At 38.1% G+C, this 24,137-nt stretch overlaps 2 protein-coding genes across 2 annotated transcripts in view; one reads left to right on the top strand and one right to left on the bottom strand.

The window, feature by feature from the left end:
* LOC113043045 (E3 ubiquitin-protein ligase znrf1-like) overlaps window positions 1-14,199 on the bottom strand; it is a 30,381-nt gene extending 16,182 nt beyond the window's left edge. Inside the window, exon 1 of the mRNA XM_026202157.1 lies at window positions 13,165-14,199. Within this exon, the coding sequence (XP_026057942.1) occupies window positions 13,165-13,552 (388 nt within the window). The 5' untranslated portion in view covers window positions 13,553-14,199. The remainder of the gene's footprint in view (window positions 1-13,164) is intronic.
* Window positions 14,200-16,117: 1,918 nt separating this feature from the next.
* gins3 (GINS complex subunit 3) lies at window positions 16,118-18,393 on the top strand. The gene is made up of 3 exons (XM_026202154.1): window positions 16,118-16,408; window positions 17,081-17,314; window positions 17,977-18,393. Exons 1-3 carry the CDS (start codon window positions 16,238-16,240, stop codon window positions 18,205-18,207), a joined length of 636 nt encoding a protein of 211 aa, XP_026057939.1. The 5' UTR covers window positions 16,118-16,237; the 3' UTR covers window positions 18,208-18,393.
* Window positions 18,394-24,137: the final 5,744 nt, after the last annotated feature.

The raw sequence follows: 24,137 nt of genomic DNA, 5'->3' as shown, positions 1-24,137 counted from the left end.
TTAAGGTGTACTTGTTAGACATGTTACATGTACTTACTATTATAATAACACCAAATCATGCATAACTACATGCAAATAAACCTAAACCAAACCCTAACAATATAGTAAGTGCATGTAGTTAATTAATACTACTCAGTACATAAATGTTTAATTACACAGTAACCACACTTTATTTTACAGTTTTACATAATATGTACTTGTTGTACATATTACAATAAACAATAACTAGGTACTAACTTCAGCCAATGTATTTACCTTATATTACCCACTACATAAGTACACGTGCTGTAAAATAAAGTGCACACAAAAAACTCTGTTCATTGTAACTGAATAGAAAACAGTGACTTGTGCAGAGTTTGGATAAATAAATGTAAAAAATAATGGCCTCATTTTAATTGAACTGTGAACTGTCACGTAAATATGCATTCAGATGCCAGGTAGCATGGCTTGAACCTTTGTAAACAGGGTTGGGGGAAGAGTCCATGTAAAAAGGCAAGAAAAGGGCCATGGGCCCCTCAGTCAGTGAAATCCTAAAGGCTGCTGGGAAGACCAGCTGCTTGCTCTCACAGTGCGTGGCTTCATTAGACACTCTATTGGTCTTAATGAGCTCTGGCTCAAGTCAGGACATTAATGGGAGACCGAGCGTTTCTAACTTTGTGTATTTGTGGGTAAATTGCCGCTGTTGTGTGTTGTAGGGGGACAGCTAATGGTCAAAAAGACAATTTAACTTGATTTTTGCCTTGATTAAATTAGGGCTACAACTTAAAAACTCAATTTCCTTCAGTTTGGGAAGTCTTTTATACTTGTTTCACTGTATGTCCTTCACTTGGAGCACAAATCAACATCGGTTTCAACTTCTAAAGCAATCCAGGCTTGAGACTCGGAGTGCAGCATCTCACTGTGCCATGTCTCTGCACGCATCTGAAATAGAGCCGTCACGCTCCGCACCTGTTAAAGTGTCCCCTGGCTCTCGTCCTTCGAGCTGACGCGTTCCTCAAGCAGAGCCGACTGCTCCGTCTGATATCTATGCATTTTTGATGATACCTCCGCATAGTTCTTGCTCCGTTCCCCACGGCAGACGATGATGGAGTCAGAAAGCTTAAGGCTGGAATACACATTTATCTTCAATTTACAGTCTGGAGAAGCCAGTATTAGCCACCAATGTAATAAACAAATAATGAACTGTGATTCTAAAATAACTGTGGTATAATAGTGATATATTAAAATACAAAAAATTTTAAAATTTAAATATTTGTTCAACATTAAAGTATTAATGCATTTTAAATAAATGCAGCCTTGGCTTGTTTAAGAAACAAACTAAAATTTTAAAAATCTAACAAAATGATTGTGTCAGTATCATTAATATATTTCATTTTTAATTTAATTCTGTGTAGTTTTGTATGCTTTTATTAACACTACGAACAACAAACACAAATTCGCACCTTTGTTTTCATGTGCGATAATAACCCTAGTCAACTCTCAATCAAAGTATTGATCTGTGTCTCTTCACAGGGCGGCTTGAAAGGATCAGTGTTGCCTAAACAGTACTCAAACAAACCACTTGATTACAATGAGGCCGTTTACAGACACCAGCGATGCTTAATCAATCACGAGTCTGTAAAAGACTCCACGATTACATCACAGAACTGCATCGGGAAGGACCCAAAGCACGACTGACAACCAGTTCCAGACGTCTTAATAAATCCACCAAGTGAGCTGCAGCCTGTCGACAGCTTATCAGAATACACTGATATGAAGCAGACAGGAATATATCTTAATGCTCCAAACTAATGCTATGAAATGCACCACAGCCAAAGACAAACAGGCCAGTGTGCAAGCAGGAAACGGTGCATGACTCAGCAGAAAACCACATACAAAAACAGGTCAAACCATTAAAAAGTGCTAAGCGCCTTAGGACCGACTAGAAACCGCAACTGGCCGGACGACGATGACTTCCTGCGACCATTCATTTGTCATAACGCACTACAGCTTAGCGCGGTACACACATCCATCACTGCAAGCTGAACCATAAAGCCCGGTTTCACTCGGCAGCCTCTTTCATTACAAAATATTGATCTGTAAAATATATAACTACTCTGGGGACATAGTGAACCATCTCTAATGCTGAGGTCCGAGAGCTTGGTGTTTAACGTCTCATTGCCATTAAAATCCCCCCCTTTTAGTTAATGCTTGACAAGCAGGGCTAATTTCTCCCAGCCTGACCTTCATTCGGGTTTAGAAAAGGACGACACAGCTAACGCACATCTGCACTGATACAATGGCAGTGCTTCATTGTCTGCTCTTCTTAGGTGAGGTTTCTGCACATTGTCTCTCATACAATGACTGACAGCAAACAAAACGAAGAGAGGCCCTTTAAACAGGTACAGGTCTGTGATAGAGAATATCCAGCAACAACAGATTTAGCTCCAACCAAAGAATAAATATTCATCTTTTCAAACAGTGTTCGGTAAGCAATGGATGGACATTTATTCTGTAGTTAACTTATTCTTGTAGATAAAAACACATTTGGAGTATACATATATTTGCAATATATTAACAATATATTACATAATAAATTAGTTAACATGATGTATAAGTCTGTATGGATTAAAGACATGAAATATAAAGATACGAATAAATAAAAAAATGAAGGACTTTTTATTTTACGCAACATCTGGAAAAAAAATTCTGTCCAAATTGGTTACAGTAATTATCACTAAAAGCAAGCAACATGCTGAATACTATTAAATTATGCACAATTAATCAATTCTGTGATTATGAGGAAAGTGCATTGGATTTAGAAATTTGCTGGTTGGTTTATATATCACTTTCATCGACGGTGTACTTGTATTATTAGTCTAAGAACACTCTGAAAGGAAAGGAGAGAGCAGAGGGGAAAGGGGAGGAGCGCTGGAGAAGTGCGAGACAAGGACGTAAACATGGTGACACAGCACTGTCGAAGGAGAGAAGAGAGCAAGAGAGCAAGTAGACAGCATGACAGCTTCTTTTAAAGCAGTGCCCATCAGGAAAGTATTCCTGCATCTGCATGCCGCCTTTCAACACGCAGCTTTGCCGTCTGAAGCCTCGGATTCGAGAGCAGACGAGTCAAGGGCATTCCCTGTCACTAGCTGCGAGGGCGTTGTGTATTCGTTTATTCAGCGCTAGTGTGTTTGTGTGTGTGCAAGTGCCTCCATATCACTCTGTAGGTTATACACAAATATATCAATTTGAAGTGTTTATGCTCTATAATCCCAGAGGAAATCTGAATTGCTCAGCGGCTGCAATTTCACAGCTCAGGAGCCGTTTCATTTACATTGCCTCCACCTCTGATGTTTGTCCTAAAATATTTTACACAAATTAGTTATATAAAAAGGGACAGAGCTATAAAATGATTGTGAATGATACCACAGATCTGATCATTTGGTCCTAGAAGATTGTGATCAGAAATGTTTGCTACCGATAAGCCAATGATAATAATAATAATAATAATTAAAATTTGATAAAAGTTTTTTTTTCAACATAACTATACTACTATTCAAAATTTGGGGTCAGGAAAACTGCATATAAACATATAAATACTTGAATTTAGAAAGATGCATTAAATTGATCAAAAGTGACAGTAAACCCAATGTTACAAAGTCTATTTGAAAAGAAATGTTATTCATCAAAGAATAAAAAAAAAAAAAACGTGTCATGATTTTCCCAAAAATACTAAGGAGCACATCTGTTAAACACCTTGTTTCTTGAAGAGCAAATTGGCATTTTAGAATGATTTTGAAGGATCATATGACACAGCTGAAAATTCAGCCTTTACATAATAGAAATAAATAATACTTTAAAATATATTAAAATAGAAAACAGTTATAATATAATATATATAATATAATATTCCACAATATTACAGTTTTGCTGTATCTTTGATCACACAAATGCAGCCATGGTGAGAGAAAGAGAACATTTAAAAATAACTTACTGACTTTAAATGGAATTTGCTAAAGGTTACATTTAATATTATTAAAATATGAATGTTTTAAATATTAGCTTTGGGTCAGCATTAAATGACGTCAAGAAATTTGAAATGTTTAAAATATTATCTATTTATATAGCTGCAATTTTAATAATTTCTTAAAGTGTAAAAAAACAAACATGTATAAGGTCCAGAAATTTGAAGGCATTATGTTAACCACAATAAATGCTGATGACTAAATAAACGTTGCTTGTTTAGCCAGACAGGACACTGGGTCGGGAACACCAGCTCACCAACATCTAAAAAGTACCATGTGGATGACAAATCCAGATTTAAAAAAATGACTTGTTATCCATCACCTAAAATAATGTCAATCTCAATCTAATTTATCAGTCTATCACTACATAATATATTGTAAGAGGGTTACAAGACACAAATGCATTTAAATGTGAAGGGCAGAGAGATAAAGCGCATAAAAGACAGCGAAAGCGGCAACAAAAACAAATCAATATTTCATGTTGTTTCACCGCTTATCAGCTCTTAAAAAACGTTGTCTGAAAGGAGGCTTATTGTGTCTCGACATCAGCGGTGGCCATCGGAGGGCCATCTGAATCAAGCCTGTGACCCTCCTCAATGGAACGGCCAGGATGCACATACATGGGCGTAACGTGTTCAAATGACATCAGAGCGAACTCTCCTCAACTAGTTTCAACTTATTACCTTCAGTGGGAAAAGAACACCTGTTTCCATGGCAACTGCAGAACGAGAGGGAGGTAATGACATGGAGAGTGTGTGTGTGTGTGTCTGTGGTTATAGATGCAGACATACTGTTTTCCTCTGTAAACTTCCTGATTACAGGATGTTGTTTTGGCCCTTGAGAGAAAAGACGGGGGTATATTTGTGTCGTCGATAGCGTGCGAACGATCACGTGACAATGTGTAAGGTCTCAAAAGACAAGAAAGTGGGCACACAATGGTGAAAAACTACATCGCAAAAAGTCCCTGGGGCGACACGAGCCGCCCTTGTGCTTGTCACAGGTTTATCTTTAGCTGGTCTCCGCTGTATAATGGCAAGGTTTGGTCGCAGCTCCATGGAAGCGGTTGTCACGGTCTTCTAATTGGCTGGTTGTGTGCACGAGCGACTCCTCCTTCATTGAAGGAGCTCTGGCAGCTGTCATTCACAGGAGCCGCTACACGCAGGAAGTGAGGGATGGGGCGGGGGGAAATGTCTCTCTGTTTCTCGCGCTCGCTCGCCCTCCCTCTGAGGCTCGCTGAAATGAGTGTGCGAGTGTTGTGGGGGTGGCAGGCTTGTTGAGGCCGCATGTAAGACTGCAGCCCGAAAACAGCGGTGGCAAGCGACAGGGTTGTCACAGCAACAGCCGACCTCCTTCAACTCTGCGGTGTGTAGCGGCTGGCCAATTCACAGGGGCCCTACACAGTGCACACTGCTCGCTGTGCACAGAGAAGGGGATACGTGTAGATGTCCAATGGCAATGCCATCAAACACTTTTTCCACTCAACATGGCTGAATATCTCCAGAAATCAACTTCCGAGACACTACCAGGCGACTGGAACACACCCTGTATATCTGTGCATATGTGCGTGTCTGATTTTGTTTTTGGAACTCTGTGTCTTCCTTTTGTGTCAGCAAGATGCTGCGCATGTGTCTTTGCATAAATGTATTACACCGTGAGCTAAGAGAGAGAAAGAGAGAGAGAGAGAGACCAGTGAGGCAAAGAAAAAGCAGAAATAATTTGAGAGAGTGACCTATATTTCTTGAATCCTGCTGCTAGACAGATCAGCACAGATGTTCCACGATCCCAACATTCCTAAAAGACTTGCCACTTAAACCAGCACCGTAACACTCCGTTTCGGTTGTAATTAATGCAAAATGTTTACGTTGACTTAAGAATGTCATCTCAAAGACTTCCGTTTTGATGCAGCAGCGGAGGCCAGTGAATGATAACTCAGTTTTCTAATGTGTGAGCGATAATGATTAAACAGAGCACTTTTAGCAGAGCGTTTACTGTTGCTTTTAATCTGCTTGTGTGCAGCAAACAGGTGAGTTGACCAGCCTTCAACACAAATATGCTACAGCTTTAACATCAATGGACCAGCTTTGAAATAAGCAGACTAGCTACACTATGTGAAGACTGCCATGACAGCACAGAATGGAATTCATAATTTCAACAAAAAGATCAGCGAGAAATACCATTTTCTAATTGGAAATTAAACACTGCTACTAACACAATGAGCCTACAATTATTCTGAACAACTTCCTCTCAATAAACAATCATCAATGAGTCATCTTTAAATCACCAGTGCTTAAGATTTAAATAAAGGCAATTATTGATGATTAGCGGTGCTTGCTAAGAAAAGGATCGCTACTATGATTGCTCATACTTGTTTTCCAGTCCATAACTCATCCCACACGTTTGCGTTACGGACATGAATGACATATCGTGTCGTGCGACTTGTTGAGGAGAGGTGTGCTACATTTCTAAGATATCATATTCTCCTGGCAGGCAATAAAAAAATCATGTATCATTGGGTCAGAATATCAAATGAACTTGAGGACATAATAACATCCTAGCAATGCCCTAGCAACCACCCAGAACACATTAGCAACCATTTAGAACATCCTAGCAACAACCTATATTAAATATATTTCCTATATATTAACAATGAATATATTTAAATAGTTATTGCTTATTGACAATATATTTATATATCGTAATATTTAATTTTATATTCAAATATCTTTCATATATAGATGTACATGTAATAAAATATGCTACTTTGTGTGTGTAAATATTTGAATATATATATATATATATATATATATATATATTTATATTTACATTTATATGGCAACATGTATGTATAATATATGTACTCAGTTATGAGGAAAACATACACTCATAGGCCACTTTGCTAGTACTGGGTTGGACCCCCTTTGGCCTTCAGAACTGCCTTAATTCTTCATGGCATAGATTCAACAAGGTGTTGGAAACATTCCTCAGAGATTTTGCTCCATATTGACATGATAGCATCACGCAGTTGCTGCAGATTTGTCGGCTGCACATCCATGATGTGAATCTCCTTTTCCAGCCAATCCCAAAGCTGCTCTATTGGATTGAGATCTGGTGACTGTCGAGGCCATTTGAGTAAAGTGAACTCATTGTCATGTTTAAGAAACCAGTCTGAGCTGATTTGAGCTTTCTGACATTCCTGCTGGAAGTAGCCATCAGAAAATGGGTACACTATAGTCATAAAGGGATCGACATGGTCAGCAACAATACTCAGGTAGGCTTGGTGTTTAGACGATGCTCAGTTGGTACTAAGGGCCCAGAGCCATATAGAGTGAGAGTTGCGACAACTCCATTGACTCCAATGGAACGCTTTTTTTTACAGCAATGGCGGCTCGTGGAGCCTCTAAATAGTTCCCGGAAGTAAAAGGCAAACCGATGCCGCGCCGTAGAGATGCAGCAGAACAAACCGTTTGCGACGCACTTTTAAAAGGTAAGACGTTAAAATATACGATTGTATATTACCAGTACATCTAAATAACAATAAATTGTAAGTTAAAACCTTCTAGTAGAGTATTACTCATTAAATGAGTAGATTTAAGGGATGTTATCAGATAACTAACAGATTAGGCTAGGACTGGAACTGAATAAAGTTAGTAACGAACACCCTATTGATTGTAAAATCTGTTCTCTTAATTCAGTTTCATCCATCGTGTTTGGAATTAGAAAAAAAGGAGTATAAACATATTTTTTTGCAGGGTGGGGAAAGTTAGCTAACCTTACATAGCCTATTACGTTAGTTCAATATAACGTGTGACAGCGGTGAGTGGAAGTGGTAAAAATGAGGTTATAACGTTTGTTCCTTATTACACGTATTAAATTTCTTAATAATAAAATACACCCTATTGATATAAATTTAGAGTGAATCGAGTTTGCAAAAACATGGGTGGAGTGTTTTTAGTCATTGTGATTCATTGACTATTACCTGTCTATATTATATAATAATACTGTATTATATACTTAAACTTGTTAGTGTATAAAAGTAACATACTGTGGGTGCTGGTGGGGTGGATTAGTGGTGCCACTGGACTGTTCTGGGATGGAGCATCAGTGATGATCTTTATTTTTCTTAGTGCTGCCTTTGCATTGTTTGATATTTTTTTTCTTGTCTCTTTAATTTTTTTAATAGACCCAGGCAACTGGTTGATGGTTCACTGGAATGCTGACTGGCTGCTGACTGACTGGGCAGTGTCACCTGTCCCTGTCTCTCCTCTCTAGCCATGTCCTTTTTCTTCACTGTCACTTTAACCTTCTCTGAGTGTCCTCGCACTTTTTTCCTTCTTCTTTAGCTTTGAAACTGATAGAGGCAGAAAACATGGTATTGCTAATTTTAAATATCGAAAATATCACATTACATCAACTAGTACAAGTTTGTACATATTATATATGAATCACCTGAAATAACATAGCTGTAATCAGCAGCCATTTCTTGCATGTTCACAGGTCTAGGGGTGCATCGTGGAGCAGGGCCCTCCTCTTTTTGACCACAGGACGATGTACAAAGATTCTGGGAATAGCATCTGGTCTCAGCCTACTCTTGAATTTTTTGGTCATGACATATTGCTTTGCCTCAATTTGCCTGCAGAGTGACTTCAGTTTAGTTTCCACAGACAACTTTTTTTTGTCTACCCACATACTGTACATATCACATGGTGGTTAAATGTACAGTTATAGGTAACACTGATGACTCCCTGCAATGTCTCACCCTGAGTCTCAGCTCCCTGGGTTTTGCAAGGCTTTGCTTGTTCCTTATTTCTAGTAAATCATTTTCAATGTAAAAAAGTGCAAACAAATTTAAGTATAATTACCTAACAATTTTTTGTTGTTGTAATTTTTATTTATATTTAGATTGCTCCTGCTGACTTGAGCCAACCATTATTTTCTCCTTTCTATGTCAGCTGGGAAGACATACATTCGCACACCTTCCTCTGACCAAGTAGAGCATCCCCATGCAGCACAGCAAACCATGGTGGATACTATGCAAGGACAAAATGAAAGAAAGGACACATACAAAATGCTTGGCATGCTATTCAATTTATTAGAAATGTATTCATGGAATTGCTGTAAACAGTTAATTGTATTTATTTGAATAAAAATACAAAGTAATCTCGTAATATATAATTACAATTTAAAATAACTGTTTTCTATTTTAAAATGTAATATACTCCTGTGATGCCAACCTGAATTTTCAGAATCATTACTTTTGAATGGCAGTGTACATGTTTATATACGAGTATGCTTAAGTTGTTTTAAACCTGAATATATTGTGTACATGAATAAGTATTGTAAGAATTATACTAGATATAATAGATATATTATTTATAATACATAATTATATTACTATATGTAATTGTAAGAAATATAAACAGTAAGCTTAATTTTACATTTATTTAACATGCTAATTACTGCTGCTAACAGTTAATTGACCCATAGTGCGGTGCAAACTGAAAATCACCTGTCACCAGCCTGTCTCTGTTCTACCTGAAAGTCATCAATATGACATTAGTTAACATGAGATCAGTGGAATAAAAGGACAATATGTAACGTAAAAAGGCAACAGCAACCCGTGTTTATACAACTTAATGTTAGCATGAAATACGTTTTTAAAATAACGGTACTTGAACACATCCTCATATATTATCCGATTTGATATTTTATAAACAACATTGCTGTAACTACATACTCATGCTACACACATATGTCGGTGTGTTGTATAAATATATAAAATAAATGCATTTATTGACTCCTTATTACCAGAAATCGCAGTTCTGTCACTCTACTCTATTAGTTTGAATGGCCGCCAATGCACTTCCTGGAACTATTTGAAGTCTACACGAATCACGTGACAACCAAACATTTCGAACTTCCGTTGTCGCAACTCTCTCTCTATATGGCTCTGTAAGGGCCCAAAGTGTGCCAAGAAAATATCCGTTTTGTGTAAAACCAAGGATTAAATTCTTAATAATTTTTTTTTATAAAGCTATTACATGTAAAAATGAAGTGCAGATTCTTCATTGCTAAAGTTTATATGTAGGCTATTTTTATATGTATATCAATATATAGTTATAAATGGACAATAAACATATTGCAGTATATTGAAAAATGTAACCAATTGTTTCCAATAAATAGAAATGTATTTAATATTGCATTATATTTTTTCAGTATATTTCCAATATATTTTGTAAGAGTAGCTACCACCCAGAATCTGTGAGTTCTCCACAATTGGCAAAACTCTCTTTTTCAGATACATATTATTTGTTTCACTGACTTGATCTATATTTTCTATTTAAAGTCAGAATTAAACCCTTACCTAAATCTATTTATAAGAAAAGAGACTTCCCTAATTATTTAGTCTGCATAAATATCACTCTTTTCTTACAGATCTGGCTCCACAACCAGTTGATTGAACCCAGTCCCTTCCCTACATATTTGTTCATTTTTTAGTAATCCATTCACTTGGATGTCCATAACAATAATTGCAAATAAATATTTAATGAAAAGAAAGAAAAAAAAAGAAAAGAAAGAAAAGAAAGCTGATTCCACCTCACCAAAGATGGTCAGTGGTAATTCAGTTACTGTAAATATCACGAAGTTTGAAAAAGGAGATGAATAAAGCGATAGGCTTAAAGCTGTCTACAATGTGTTGCAAGTAGGCCGGCCACTCATGTAAACAAAACTTCTGTTTGCCTAGTAAGAATAAACAGAATTTACTTGTAAGACACTGATTGAATCCAGGCTCATTCATGTCTTGTAGAGCCTGAAGGGGTCGATAGCTCTACAGATAATATAAGCTTACAGCTTATCAAATCTATACAGTTAAAGGTTTTTTTCCCCCCTGAAATAGTCTAACAGCAAAACTGTAAACCATAGCAGTTGATTTTTAAAGGTGAAGTTTCTGTGTCAACGGCTGAACCGAACTGCAAAAATAATGAGTGTCAAACAGGTTTCCTGAACACTCCCTCCATCTGCCATTGGCCAGCCAAACAGATTGGTTGAGCTAATGTTTCTGCTGCTAGTAAGGATGCTCAAACCAACAGATTTCTTTCTTAAAGGACTGATATAGAACAAATATGTAGCTTTTGGGGATACTGGTTGTAAAGGACCATTTTATTACAAAATAGAGTAAGTAAAGAATGAATGTTTAACAAATCCAACTGTTACAATACAGTACTTATTTTTTTCTGTGGAATACCAAAGAAGGTTTTTTTTGAAGAATGATTTTGTTTTTGCACTATATGGACAGAAAATCACAATAATTTGCAAAATATCTGTTTTTGTGTTCCATGGAAAGAAAGAAATCCATACAGGTTTGGAACAACACGAGGGCGAGTAAAAGATTACTAAAGATTACTATCTCTTTAAAAGAGGAAAATAAAATGGCAGAGTAAATGTTTTCACATTTATGCAGCTTTAAATTATAGGTAAACTGGGCTGATATGAGTGGGTAAGTCTGCATTTCAGATGAGTCATTCCCATTTCATTAAGTGTTTGACATGAGAATATACCTACTGTATTTACTGAGTCTTACTTTCAAACACAGGGGAACAGGCAGTACTTTTCCAAGAACCATTTCCCCTCATGATCCCTGAGCCCCACCCTTCAGAAAGGCACCTGACATCGCTTGTGTTCACTGTGACATTCATTAACTCACAGTAGCAACCTGGCAACCTGTGGCTGATCACTGTTTAGAAGCCAAATCACACACCATGACATTCATGGCTGAACGCATCACCTGTTAACATGAGCTACGTTCCCTGAAAATGAGGGAAATCTCATTTGGTGTCAGTGGCATAACCTTTAAGGGAAAATGGAGTCAAATTGTTTACATCTGGCAGATTTCCTCTGGAGGCCACATTTGAGGGTTGCTTAACGGGCACCGAGAGACTGAGGCTGGAAGACATCAGAGCGCTGCGGCTCAGGCCTCGACAAGCCTAGCAGTGGTGTTTTAGTCGGGAATGAATCTTTCTTGTTCTCTTCCATGTGCTGACTCATATTTCTGTCTCTTCATTTAGAGGCAAGGGACTGTCTGAGAGGACTGATATAGCATGAATATGTAGCTTTCCAATACTGGTGCTCGCCGTGATTTTGCCAAGTAAGACATGTTCCAGGATCAACATTACTGTCCAAAAATATCGACTAAACCCAATCTCTACCCCTAAACCTAACCCTACCCATAATTTATTCCTACAATCAGAGGGAAATGATAGCTGATTAACAAAGAAGCACCTAACCCTTATTTTAAACCTAAAACAGATATTTCCTGAAAAGTTATCCCTCAATTCTGATTGGCTAATTGGGATGTTGTTCTAGGATCAACAAGGATGTTGATCCAGGAACATGTTGTACTTGTCAAAATCACTGTCACCGAAAACTGGTTGTGATTGACCATTTTATTGGTTGAAACTAGACTCTGAGCAACATAGAATGAGACATTTCAATGTGAATGAACTCAATGGGTCGTGAAAGATCAACCAGGCATCTATTATGTTTATTTACGCTGATAAACTTACTGATCGCTTAGCTTGTCAAGCAAGTTAATATTGTCCTCTCACAAGAGAAAGGTGCAGATGATCTATGAATATGTTGACTTATAACCATCCGTGTTTAAAGTAATGTACTCAATGCAACTCTTTTGGAGCTGTGTAAATGGAGATCAAAATGAATGTTTTTTTTTTAACAAATAGTTCAATAATTGATACAGTGACTTGCTCGCAAGCACAAAAAAATAATCGCTTAACAAACCAGCAAACGGATCTTTTAAGTGAAGTGATTCAAAAGATTCGAGTCACTGTAAAGAAGCTAAATCCCTACTTATAAAACCCAGTCACAGAGACATATTGTGGTTCGAGCTAAGCGGATGATAACCATGAGTCCCCCTCCCTGTGTAATCATAGGCTAATTGTCCCAGTAAGATTTGGCAACCTGGCTTAATAACGTCGATTCGTGCCAGCCGTTGGTCAGACAGGTCTCGTGCGCATTCCCCCTCCCGCCGGCGCGAAAACTGGAGCAGCAGCGTGCCCTCAAGTGATATTCCGTGCTACATGTGGTGGCATCGATATAGCTTTGTGCCACTGCGCCCTGTTTATGCGGAGTTTGAGTTATCACTTACCGCTATTGGGGCTAAACCATCGGGGCGCAATGTGCAGGGGCAAAGTGTCTGCCAACGACGCCCGGGGTCCCAGGTAAAGCATACCGTCCGTGTGGTGCCCGCCGCCCGTTTCTTGGTATCCATTACCGTTATGAGCGGGATCCGGGCCAGACCCCCCTCCAGCTCTGTCCGAGTCTGTTCCTCTGGGGTTGTAAAACCCGAAGGGCACCGTGGCGCTATGATCTATGCCCATCCCCGCCACGGAGCTCACCGAGCGGCTGCGCAGTCCCATCGTGCCACCTGGCCGGTAGTGTCCGAAGTGGGCCGAAGGTGGCACCGCGCTGTCATCCGTCGAGACACCGGGAAAAGCTCCCCGGGGCCGCCCCGCCGTACTCTGCTTGCCCCCCATCCAAAAGTATCCGCTAAAAATGGGTGGGGGTGTCGCGGAAAGGGTGTCACGGATCGCCCTGCGGCGCTTCTCGAGCCTCCTCCAAACAAGAGACCAAAACAAGCGCTGAAATCCGCGGCTGTCAAGTCTGACTAAAACAGCTGTGTCTCGCAGACGCGACAGCACATGTTCCTGGTCGAATCATGGACCTAAAGTCTCAATAATCACCTTAGGGAACAAGGGGGTGGAAATAAAGCCGTTCGCGCGAGCAAAAACGCAACACGTTCTCCGCTTATAAGCAACTGACAGGACAGCCTGTCCAAAATCACCAGGCGCAACAACACATCCGCAGTACTTTGAATGCAAAAGCGCTCTCTTATTCAGAGAGGACTGACTGAAAATACATCAGCCATGATGCCCGTCCAGTGTATCGGTCCAGAGGTCCGCTGGTCCTCCCTCCGTCTGCCTGGAGATCGATTGAGCGTGTGCTGCTGCTGCTGCTGCTGAGAGACAATAGAGGAGCTTACTGCGCATACGCGGATCAACAGTGGCGAGATGTGCTGTAAACGCGAGCATGGATTTACAATACCTAGCCCAAACAATCAATTATTAAGAAGTGTCTTTTCTTTTTTTCCACGCAGACATCGTCTCGCCTCCAACAGCCGCGTGGTGATCTGGTGTTAAAGGAGGACAGAGATGTGACCCAGTAACATTACCATAACGAAGTTAACACAGAGAAGGCAGACATGATTTAATTTAGGTAGCCTACTCCTCATGTTTTCATTTGCAGCAATCCATTCGGAGGCCTAATAGATGCTTGAGTTGAGAAAAATGACCATAACCACTTTCATCTCCATAATGGGGCCAAAAGTGCGAGTGTGTTCTGTAAGCAAGCCATGAAATCTCAGGGCATTTGACAGTTATTGACAGAAAATCACAAACTGATACAGTATGTGCAAAATTTAATTCAAAGTACTTTACTGGCATGACTATTTTTGTACCTTGATGATTAATTAAAACACATAAAAACAGGAAAAAGTAAAACACACACAACACACACACACACACAAACATATAAGGCATGCTGAAAGATAATTGCAATATACAATCAAATAATATTCAATACATTCAAATAAACTCAGTAAGACAACACATCTGCTGTATTTCTATTCATCGCATGCAGTAAATCAATATATTAAGCTTTATTTATTTTTTGGGATTCATAAATTATGTATGGACTGCATCATTAATATCATAGTGTGCATTGCATAAAACCTTTTTTACATTTTTTAAGAGACACAATCTTGTAACCAGGACCATAACAACCATAGACAGTGATGTTAATTATTACTTTTTTCCCCCTGAGGCTTTTTAAAATAAGCATCAAGTACATGATTATTATATTATTTACTACTGCCTGCCTATCTCACAAAACAACATTTTAGTTGAAGTGTGTTCAGGGCATTGAGCAATGTCACACTGAAGACTATTTTGAGAATATAAATTATGGGTAATCTTAGGATATGAGCACATAAATAAAACCATAATTTATGTCCAAAAATAAATTGAATAAAACAGAGTAGTGAATCTGTTCTGAAAATTTGGCTGTGACCTTTATAACTGCAATACTGTATTTTCTCTTTAAAAGAAGACAGTGACCTGTTATTGCTTCTTCATGAACTTATTTTTCATATATGTATGCTGTAAATCAAAGTGGATTTGAGAATATTATAGCATTTATATGCAGATGAAAAGCACACAACTGTGTGGCAGTGCAGTTAGAGATAATATATTAATGGACACCTTTATTTAGAGATTATTTTTTTTCTTTTTTTTCTTTTATTATGTGTTTTTTGTTCTGTCGCTGTCATTCTGTTGCACTACGAAACTAATTCCTCATATGTCTAAACATACCTGGCAATAAAGCTCATTCTGATTCTGATTCTGTTTAAGAACAGAAACTGACTTTTTACAATACAAGAACTTAAAGTTTCATTAAGTGTCTGCTTATATTGTGCTGTAAACACCTTTTTGATTTTACAACATACTAATGAGATGTTTTAATTATAAGTCTGTTTAATGACAGGCCACTGGCAAACTATTGTTATGTTTAGATGAGTATGATATCCAGTTCTAACTGACAGGCAGTAATCATTGCAATTACAGATTTTTTCTGTTGTAAAGTAAAGAAATAGCGTCATCTGATGGCCAACGTGATAAATGCACATGAAAGAAATAGTGATCAGTATATTGTCTACACAAACATAATGCAGAAACAAAGTATTATGTTAATTTAATCACGTTTTTGTAATTGTTTTATTTTTTTCTAAAAAGAATTAAAACGATTTTAACATGTTCTAATATATATATATATATATATATATATATATATATATATATATATATATATATATATATATATATATATACTTTTTTTTTTTACTAAGCATGTATACTGAGCTGGTATTTTATAAAGTATAAGTGTGCTGTAAATCAAAGAGGATTTGAGTTGCTGTCTGTCTTCAATCGCTCTGTTATCGACTGCTCGCGTCTGTGTTCGATGCTCCTCGTGCTCGATGCTCTATTAGTTCTCATTTGAAGTTGCGCGCCAAATGCTGCTTTGACGGTGCTGTTGTTTTGACTTGTTCCTCTTTATTTTCTCTTAGTTCTGTTTGCTCATTTTCAGTTCACTCATAAACAATACAAATGGAATCGCAATCCTACATGCCTGTCCCCCCGGGGATCGGAATGGAGGAGAATTACTTTTCTCTCGATGATATTTTACTTTCTCACGAGCGACTGCCGTGCAGGACTGAGAGCGCGTTCCCGCGACTCGGGTTCCTCGAGAAATCCAGCGAGACACGCGACATACCAGAGGTAAACTTTCTCGTTTTATCATTCATGTTTGTTTTTAAAATGGCTATAAAAGCATTTACTACCTTTTTTATTTTCATATTTATATCTCTTCTGGGATTTTTTGGTCGTTATTTGCAAGCAAGCTGTACATTCCTTAAGTTGTGCTAAATTTAAGCAAAATTTTGAAAATATGTCTGTTTTATAAAATGCTACGTTAACTACGATGTTCGCTTTAAGAAGATAAAAGGACAAGTTCTTTTGTTAGCCAAATTATAATTTCCGTAACTGTTATGTTCGCCACAGACTGTTACAAATACAAATGGCACTGTGGAAATATTCATGACAGAAATTATATTAACACTGATATTGGGTCAGAAAAAGTCTGAGTTGCATGGAGAGAAAGTGTTTTGCATACTCATTAAATATAGGCTAAGTAGGGTTACAAAGAGGTGGAAATTTTCCCCAAAATCCTGGAGAGTTTCCAAAACTTCTGTAATGTTTCTGAAAATTTACTGGAATTTTCCACCTTTTTGAACCTTAAACATAAGTCCCTAACTATATATATATATATATATATATATATATATATATATAATATGGGTGCCTAATTTTAACTTCATATGAGAAACAGGTTCTGTCTTTTGGCACATGTTTTGTACGTGATTGATTTATACTTGTGTTTTAATGTTTCAGGGCACAAAGATGGAGATGCCACTGTGGCTGGCCAAGGGTCTGTATGAAAGGAAGAGGCGAGTGCTGTCCATGGAGCTGCCAAAGGTGTATCGTGAGGGTTGGAGAACAGTGTTCGGGGCAGATCCCTCTGTTGTAGACTTGTACAAAATGGGGCCGTATTATTATGGTTTAGGCTCCCAGTTGCTACATTTTGACAGCCCAGAAAACCCAGAGATTGCGAATACCATCCTCCAGGTGAGCATGTCTAGATAGGTAGTCACACAATAAACAATTATGGCTGTAAAAAGCATGCACATTCAAGCTAAATCATATGTTAAACATATAAGATATGATGAGTTGTTTCATTTACCTTAACCTGTTAGTAATGGGTTGGTTAGAAGAAAGCTAGCTTGCTGTTAGGGTACACAGCTTCACATGCTGAAATCATGTCAGTTAAATAACTAAGCAATGTGTAATAATGCATCTTCTGTTTCTTACTTCAACCAATAGAGGGAGCAGTACGTTTAAAATCATTACTAGGACTGACCAGTTGCTGGGCAGACTGATATGCCAGTTTGAAGAGGACGTACAGTTCTATAGTGTTTCATCAGGGAACATTCAGGGCATAGTTTAGGGCTTTAAATAGCTAGTACTGTGTATTGATTATTTCAATGCAACAAACAGCTTTGAACTTTGAGCAAGATATGGCTGAATTCTTCTGTAATGTCTATAAAATTGCAAATAGCAAATGTCTTTTAGTTTTAGTCATGGAGTCTACTTGTTTTGATCACTTCTGCTGCTGTTTTTATTCATATATAATGCTTGTTAAACTAGATATTTATTTTGCAACTGTTCCTGACTGTATCCTATGTTCCTGTATCCTAAAATCTATATACTGTCCCCATCTGTCTTATCAGACATTCATCGGTCGTTTCCGTCGGACCATGGACTCGTCCCAGAATGCCTACAATGAAGACACATCAGCGCTGGTGGAGCGCTTGGACTGCTTAGAGAGGAGCTTGTTTAAGGCAGGCCAGAGTGGACTAAACAGTTTCCAACTGTGGGAAAAGGGCCGGTCCTCTCACCTCACTGCTTCTAGTCTAGTTATCAACTACAGAAAGAGGAAAATGACAGACCTGCAGGCCTGAAAGACCGAAAGATTACGAAGGAGAACTGAGAACACTTTCTTGCGAGTGTGAGAAAGTGGGACACATGCATGTGTGTTTGTGTTATTGAGAGACTTGTGTTAATTGCTTGTGAACTTTTTACTGTAATATTTTTGTGTATAAACATGATTTCAAATTGGTATATGGTCAATAAATCAATTTATTCTATTTTTTCACTCTGTTTCTTCCTTGATATGTCATAAAAGTCATTAATTCTTTATCTTTACAAATAAGTATTTTTTTTTCCCAGAGATGTGCTTTTTATAAAGCAATTACAGATTCTTCCATTTACTCATCTTAAAGATGAAATGACCAGGTTTCGTCTGTGTGTGTGTGTTTTTTTTTTCGTAGCCTGGGGAGTTTTTGAGTTTGCAGGTTATGGATGTCAATTTCTGAAACATTTTAACAAAGATTATTTCTGGTGTTCAGAGACTGAAACATAAGTGGACATTTATGCCGTCATATAAAGAGTGCTGGTTCTGATAATCCATGAGCTCTTATATTTAGAATTTCTGAGGTAACATTTGTATGTCATCAGGCTGTTCGTGACTGTGTGTGAGCGAGCCTTATTTGCATCAGTCAACACAAGGACTAATCAAATCACCGCATGTCTCCACACTTCGGTGCAACTTTCTCTCCCCTCTGAAAACAAACCTCTTTATCTTATGCATATTTAAACTAGGAATCTCTTTTCTTCAGGATCAGATTTCGAATGTCTTTGTCGTCTTTATTTTAATGAGCATGCCTATTAGTCCTAGCTGCTTGTTCATGTTTAAAATTTGGGTCAGCCGATGTGGATGACCTCATCCGAGTTTTCGTAATGGAAGTTATTGATATGTCCCTTTGGGATGGTCATATCGACTTTGTTGTCTCTGCAGCCTCAGCTGAGTTGGCTTGGGTAGGGCAAGAGGGATTTATTGACTTTCTGAAAGGTCTAAACTAAAGAAAAGTCACTCATTGCCCTACAGTTCTCTTGTCGTTACATCATTTGGTGGCTTGATTACAAAAAGGTCAGTGACTTTATTGAATAACCATACATACTCAGACAGTAAATAAAAGCATTAATGTTGGCAAAGAGTAAATTACAGTTGTCTCTCTCGTTTTTAGGACAGTGTTGGATAGTGGTTGAGGGCAACGTTAACCAGAAGGCTGATTCAATTCCACAAGGTAAAAGCCATGACTTGTGCCCTTGATCAAGGTACTTGTTTTCTTGGGCTTGCAAGCACCCACCCAACATAATAGAAACTACACAGCACTAAAATAATTGTAACATTTTAGAAACCACACAGCAATGCTATCTTTTAAAAGTTAAATGACACTGAATCTATCATTAAATATTATTCTCTTCACTTGACATACAGAGTTAAAAATCCTATGTTACCATTCCTTAGCTTCCTAGTGAGTGGTGTCAAGTGTTTCATCATGACCCATGCTGTGTCTCCGAGAACACTACCATTTCTTGTTGTTGCTCAATGAATCACTCCTGACCTGGATTCACAGTGTGGCTTTTCTGGCATGAGCTAGAGATAGATGTACTACTCTTAAGTAGTTTGAACATGGAACTGACCCAACTACTCCCAAATAACCTTGTTAATAGTCTGTTTTTATTAAGAACTGTGACTGTGGCATTTATAGCTTACTGATTTACAGTGCATGCAAGGTGTTTCTTTAAGTGCAGACACATAGGCAATATTATTTTATGAAGATGTAGTCCAGTGTGCAGTATTAGACAACTACAGTTCATTACCAAATCAAGACTTTAACAGAGATTGTATGCAAGCACAATGAATGTATCTACAGTAGCACTGTCTCTGTAGCAACACTGCATATTGAGTAGACACTGGTACTAGAACATTGCGTTGTGCCTTAAGATTGCATTTCATTTGAATAAACACACACACACACACAGAAAGACAGGAACGCTGAACATATTTTAATGTAAACCCAAAAAGTTAAAGCATTTCTGAAAAAAGCACTGACATCTTTCCATAATCTCTTCCTTTCTCAATAGACCTCTAATTTGTTGCAGAATTATTCATGTTTTAGACTGTATGAGAATCCTGCAAATGATTTCAGATCTTATCTGTCCTCAGCTCACTGTGTTGCATCTCTTTTTAACAGAGTTGGAGGAAAAGTATCCACTAGTGTTCCCATATCTGTCTTTGAGCTTTTTTTTTTTGGCTTCTCGCCTTAACTGTTCCATTGAGCCCAATTTCAGACCTTCTCATTTGAAAAGAACAGACACGACTCAGAGGCAAAAGAGTGAGAGATGGAGAGAGAAACAGAGGTGTCAGGATTAGCCATATCTAAGCTAACGCCCCCGCGCTGCTCTTCAGATGTGGCTAATCTCTCCCCGACTGGGTTTGCATTCACTCTGAAACACCGGCTCAAACAAGCCTGTGCACTAAAGTAAGTGGGAGGTTGAGAACAGTGTTATATGCCCCCCTTATTAATATTTTTGATGGTGGAACCTGTGGTGGACTTCTAAAATGAGGAGGCAAAGTCTTCCTTTGATTTTTCTTTTCACAAATGTATTTGGGTTAATGTCATATGGAACATTTCATATAGCTTTTATTTGTACCACTTGCTGTTGCTAGCCAATTATTAACAATGACCTTATTTTCAAACTATTAGTAATCAGATCTTTTGTAAACACTACAGATGGAATAAGATTTACATATGATGCACCTTCAATTTAAATGAGCTGAGTGGTCCAACATGCCCAAACAGGTGAGTCCTTTAGCAAATTTGTTCAGTTTTGTTTTTTCGACTTAGTTCTGTCTTCTTTGCATTTTCATACAGAACAACCCTTGTGGAAGTTCTGCTGATGTTTGATGTCGGAATGGATAGGGTATTGGAAGACATTGCCCTTTTCTTTCTCAGCTACTTGCAATGCCTCATTCGTCTGTTTTGTTTGCAGTATTGCTCACTGCAGAGTGACCCGCCTTTTATAAATAGGCTGAGCAAGTGTTGGATGTGCAAAAAATGGTGTCTTCTCCTGTGTTTTTATGTCTTTTTGTCTCACTACCTCTCTCCTCACCTTTGTTTTTTGACAGACAAGTGCGTTCAGGCTGATGAGAAAAAAAATCCATAAATATCTGTCAAGTGACCTGTTCTCCTTCATTCCTGCTATAATGGTGGAATGAGTCATAGCTCAGCTGTTTATCTCTAGTGTTCTTTTTCTCTTCATTCGAGTGGCAGATCACCACATATAAGAAGCATCGTGTTTCAGACAGGATCCAATTTATACGTAAGCATGTACTGAGACAATTTATGTGCTGAAACACCTTAGCAACTGCATAGCAACAACCTAGAGCTTGTGGTATTTATATTTTCATGGGCCACCACACACTGTCTTTGAAGAAAGTTGCAATCTTGGTGTTTCTTGGGGTTTGGTGTGTGGCTGTCATCGTTGTGTCCTTGAGCAATATGTAACCCATTTAGTAAGTGCATTTCTAACTTAACCTCTTGTTAATGTCAAATTATGTTTTATTATTTTTGTTTCAGACAAAATCCAGTTCTGGATTCAAGCATGCGTTACATGGGATTCAACAACAAGGTGGTGATAGCTGGCACAGGAAGGATCATTTCTTTATAAGCTACTCAAATCACACAAAATAAAGTTGATTCTCCATCATCAATGCAAAGAACAGACTGAAAAGTTTGTATTCAACAATTGTAGAACTAAATGTAATACTGTAATCTACATATAATCTCAGTTTATAATCTCAATTTATATACATTTATTTAGTAGTCCTATGTGCAAGTGAAAACTACGAGGCCACATAAGGCATGGCAGTTGTCTCGATTTGTTGCCTGTCCATTTTCAAGCAAATGAATAAAAGTTTCAGTTGAGTTCTAATGAGGATTTTGTCTACTTCTACTGTACATAGTCCTCTGACACTCCTTATACTGACCCATCTATACTCTAGACAGAGATGTACAATATTGACACTCTTCACATTGCAGCGAGCCAGCTGTGTTGTCTCTGTGATAGCACGTGCCTTGATTATGTCTTACTGAGCAGTTTAAGGTTGTCACATTGGCACACGTACAGACAACCAAACATCAGATAAACAAGGACTCAAAACGTGTTTGGCGTATCAACTGTGGTCACTCCGCTGCCAGGTTTCTCCCAATTCACCACTTAAAACCTGGCTAGGGTCCATCTACTGTTCTAGACCTTTCCAAAAAAGGCGACTGACCTGGTTTCTCCTTATCGCAGAGCTAATATAGGGACAAATAAGGGTCAATTAGCCTGCAAGATTGTGAGCCAAGAATGTGACCGTCTTTAATTTGCAACAATGAAGCAGGTAGAAATGTATACTATGTTGCACTGTATTGTACAGTATGTAGTGATAACTAGTCCATAACTCCTAATGAAGCTAAACATAATAATTTGGGGCTGGTTTGAGCTAGTGTATTAACAAGTTTTAAGTTGAAGAGCAGTAGCAGCCTTTAGCAAAGAATATGCAAGGCTGCAGAATAATGTGAGTTGATTGTATGTGACATCACATCTCTCATTCAGTCAACTCAACAAGTGTGCTGAAATACTGTAGGTTGGCTTTAACATCTTTCTCAAATATTGACAGGAGGCTGCCATGGATGAACCTGTCACCAAATCCAAGCAAATTTCATTTGATTTTTAATTGTAAAAATGTAGGAATCTTAGTGGGTTGGCATTTGCTCCCTTTACCCCCTTGGCTTTTCAACTGTGCCAACAAGATAATGAGAAAAGGTTATTTAGATTCTTGATTCTGGCTCTATAGTGGGTTATATGGACTTTCCAAAAGCAAAAGACCCTGAGAGTTGCCAGGGAAAGTTTTATTGCCATTTCAAAATTTCTTACAATTTCCAGCCAGAATCTACTTGGCTGAGGGAGACTAGTCAGCAACATTTCTATTGCTAATGCGTTAAAGAATATTAAAGACAGTGGACCGTAGTGGGGAAAAAAGGAAAGTGTTTTTTTTTTTTTTTTTTTTTAGTTTTTCCATCCTTTGGATTTGTTAATTATGATAATGATTTACTATGACTCAATGCTTTTGGCATCTTGCAAATGACAAGTGATTATCACACTCTGTCATATCCATCAGTATTATCATCATTGTCAATATTACAATAAATGTAATATCAAAAATATGTAGTTAGTCATGCAGCTTCTATTGAATGACAATTCATTGAATTTTCTTTATTGGTGTAGTTACTGTATCTTCCAACAGGACTGGCTAACTGGACCATGTTAACCAGTCTTGAACCCTTGACTGCCTTAGTACATTGAGACAATTTAGCTATAGAAGGTATAGTATCAAAAACAGACAATTCCAAGAGTTAGGGAGAGGCTGTTTTTAGTGCAAGAATCCTTGACTAACATTAGAAGTAGTCTTCTGAGAAAAGTGAAATAGTACAAAGAAGAAAACTGTTTTGTACCAACACATGCATGGGCGTATGTGTCTGTCCTCGATTCATGCTGTGATAATTAAGTGTGTAGGTTTGTTATAGCAGTGTTTGGGTGGGTATATGAGTATGTGTTTATAATCTTGAGAGAACAGTTTCTAGTAAAAGCTGACTTAATAAAAGCTCATCCTGCCAAATTTGTCCTTCCCCCTGAAGTGTAAGAATCATTTGTACAGAGCTACCACTTGTGGTCTAATTGGACAGCCATTCATTCGAAGCCTTCAGGCTTTACTCAGTATCCCTGTCTCTCTGTTTCTTTCTCCACTCTGTCTCCTTGGTTCCTTGGTTGTCTGCCCTTCAGTATTTTTTCACTCCTCTCCTGTATACAATTTCTTATCTCTCTCTCTCTCTCTCTCTCTCCTTGTGTGTCCCTCTTCTCTGTCCCTTTCTGTGATTACTCTTTCTCTCTCCCTGTCTCACTCTCATCTGTTGGTATGGCTCAGGCTGCATCATCCAAA

The sequence above is a fragment of the Carassius auratus genome, chromosome 25, assembly GCF_003368295.1.
Source record: "Carassius auratus strain Wakin chromosome 25, ASM336829v1, whole genome shotgun sequence".
Taxonomy (NCBI): Eukaryota; Metazoa; Chordata; class Actinopteri; order Cypriniformes; family Cyprinidae; genus Carassius; species Carassius auratus.
The sequence above is the reverse complement of the archived record's forward strand: the minus strand, read 5'-3'. Positions and strand labels throughout refer to the sequence as shown.

Bases quoted from the DNA above. Each gene is read 5' to 3' on its own strand.
- gins3 (XM_026202154.1), top strand. From the start codon at position 16,238: ATGGAATCGCAATCCTACATGCCTGTCCCCCCGGGGATCGGAATGGAG. The intron at 16,409-17,080 runs GTAAACTTTCTC...TTAATGTTTCAG, and splicing joins AGACACGCGACATACCAGAG to GGCACAAAGATGGAGATGCC. The intron at 17,315-17,976 runs GTGAGCATGTCT...CTGTCTTATCAG, and splicing joins TTGCGAATACCATCCTCCAG to ACATTCATCGGTCGTTTCCG.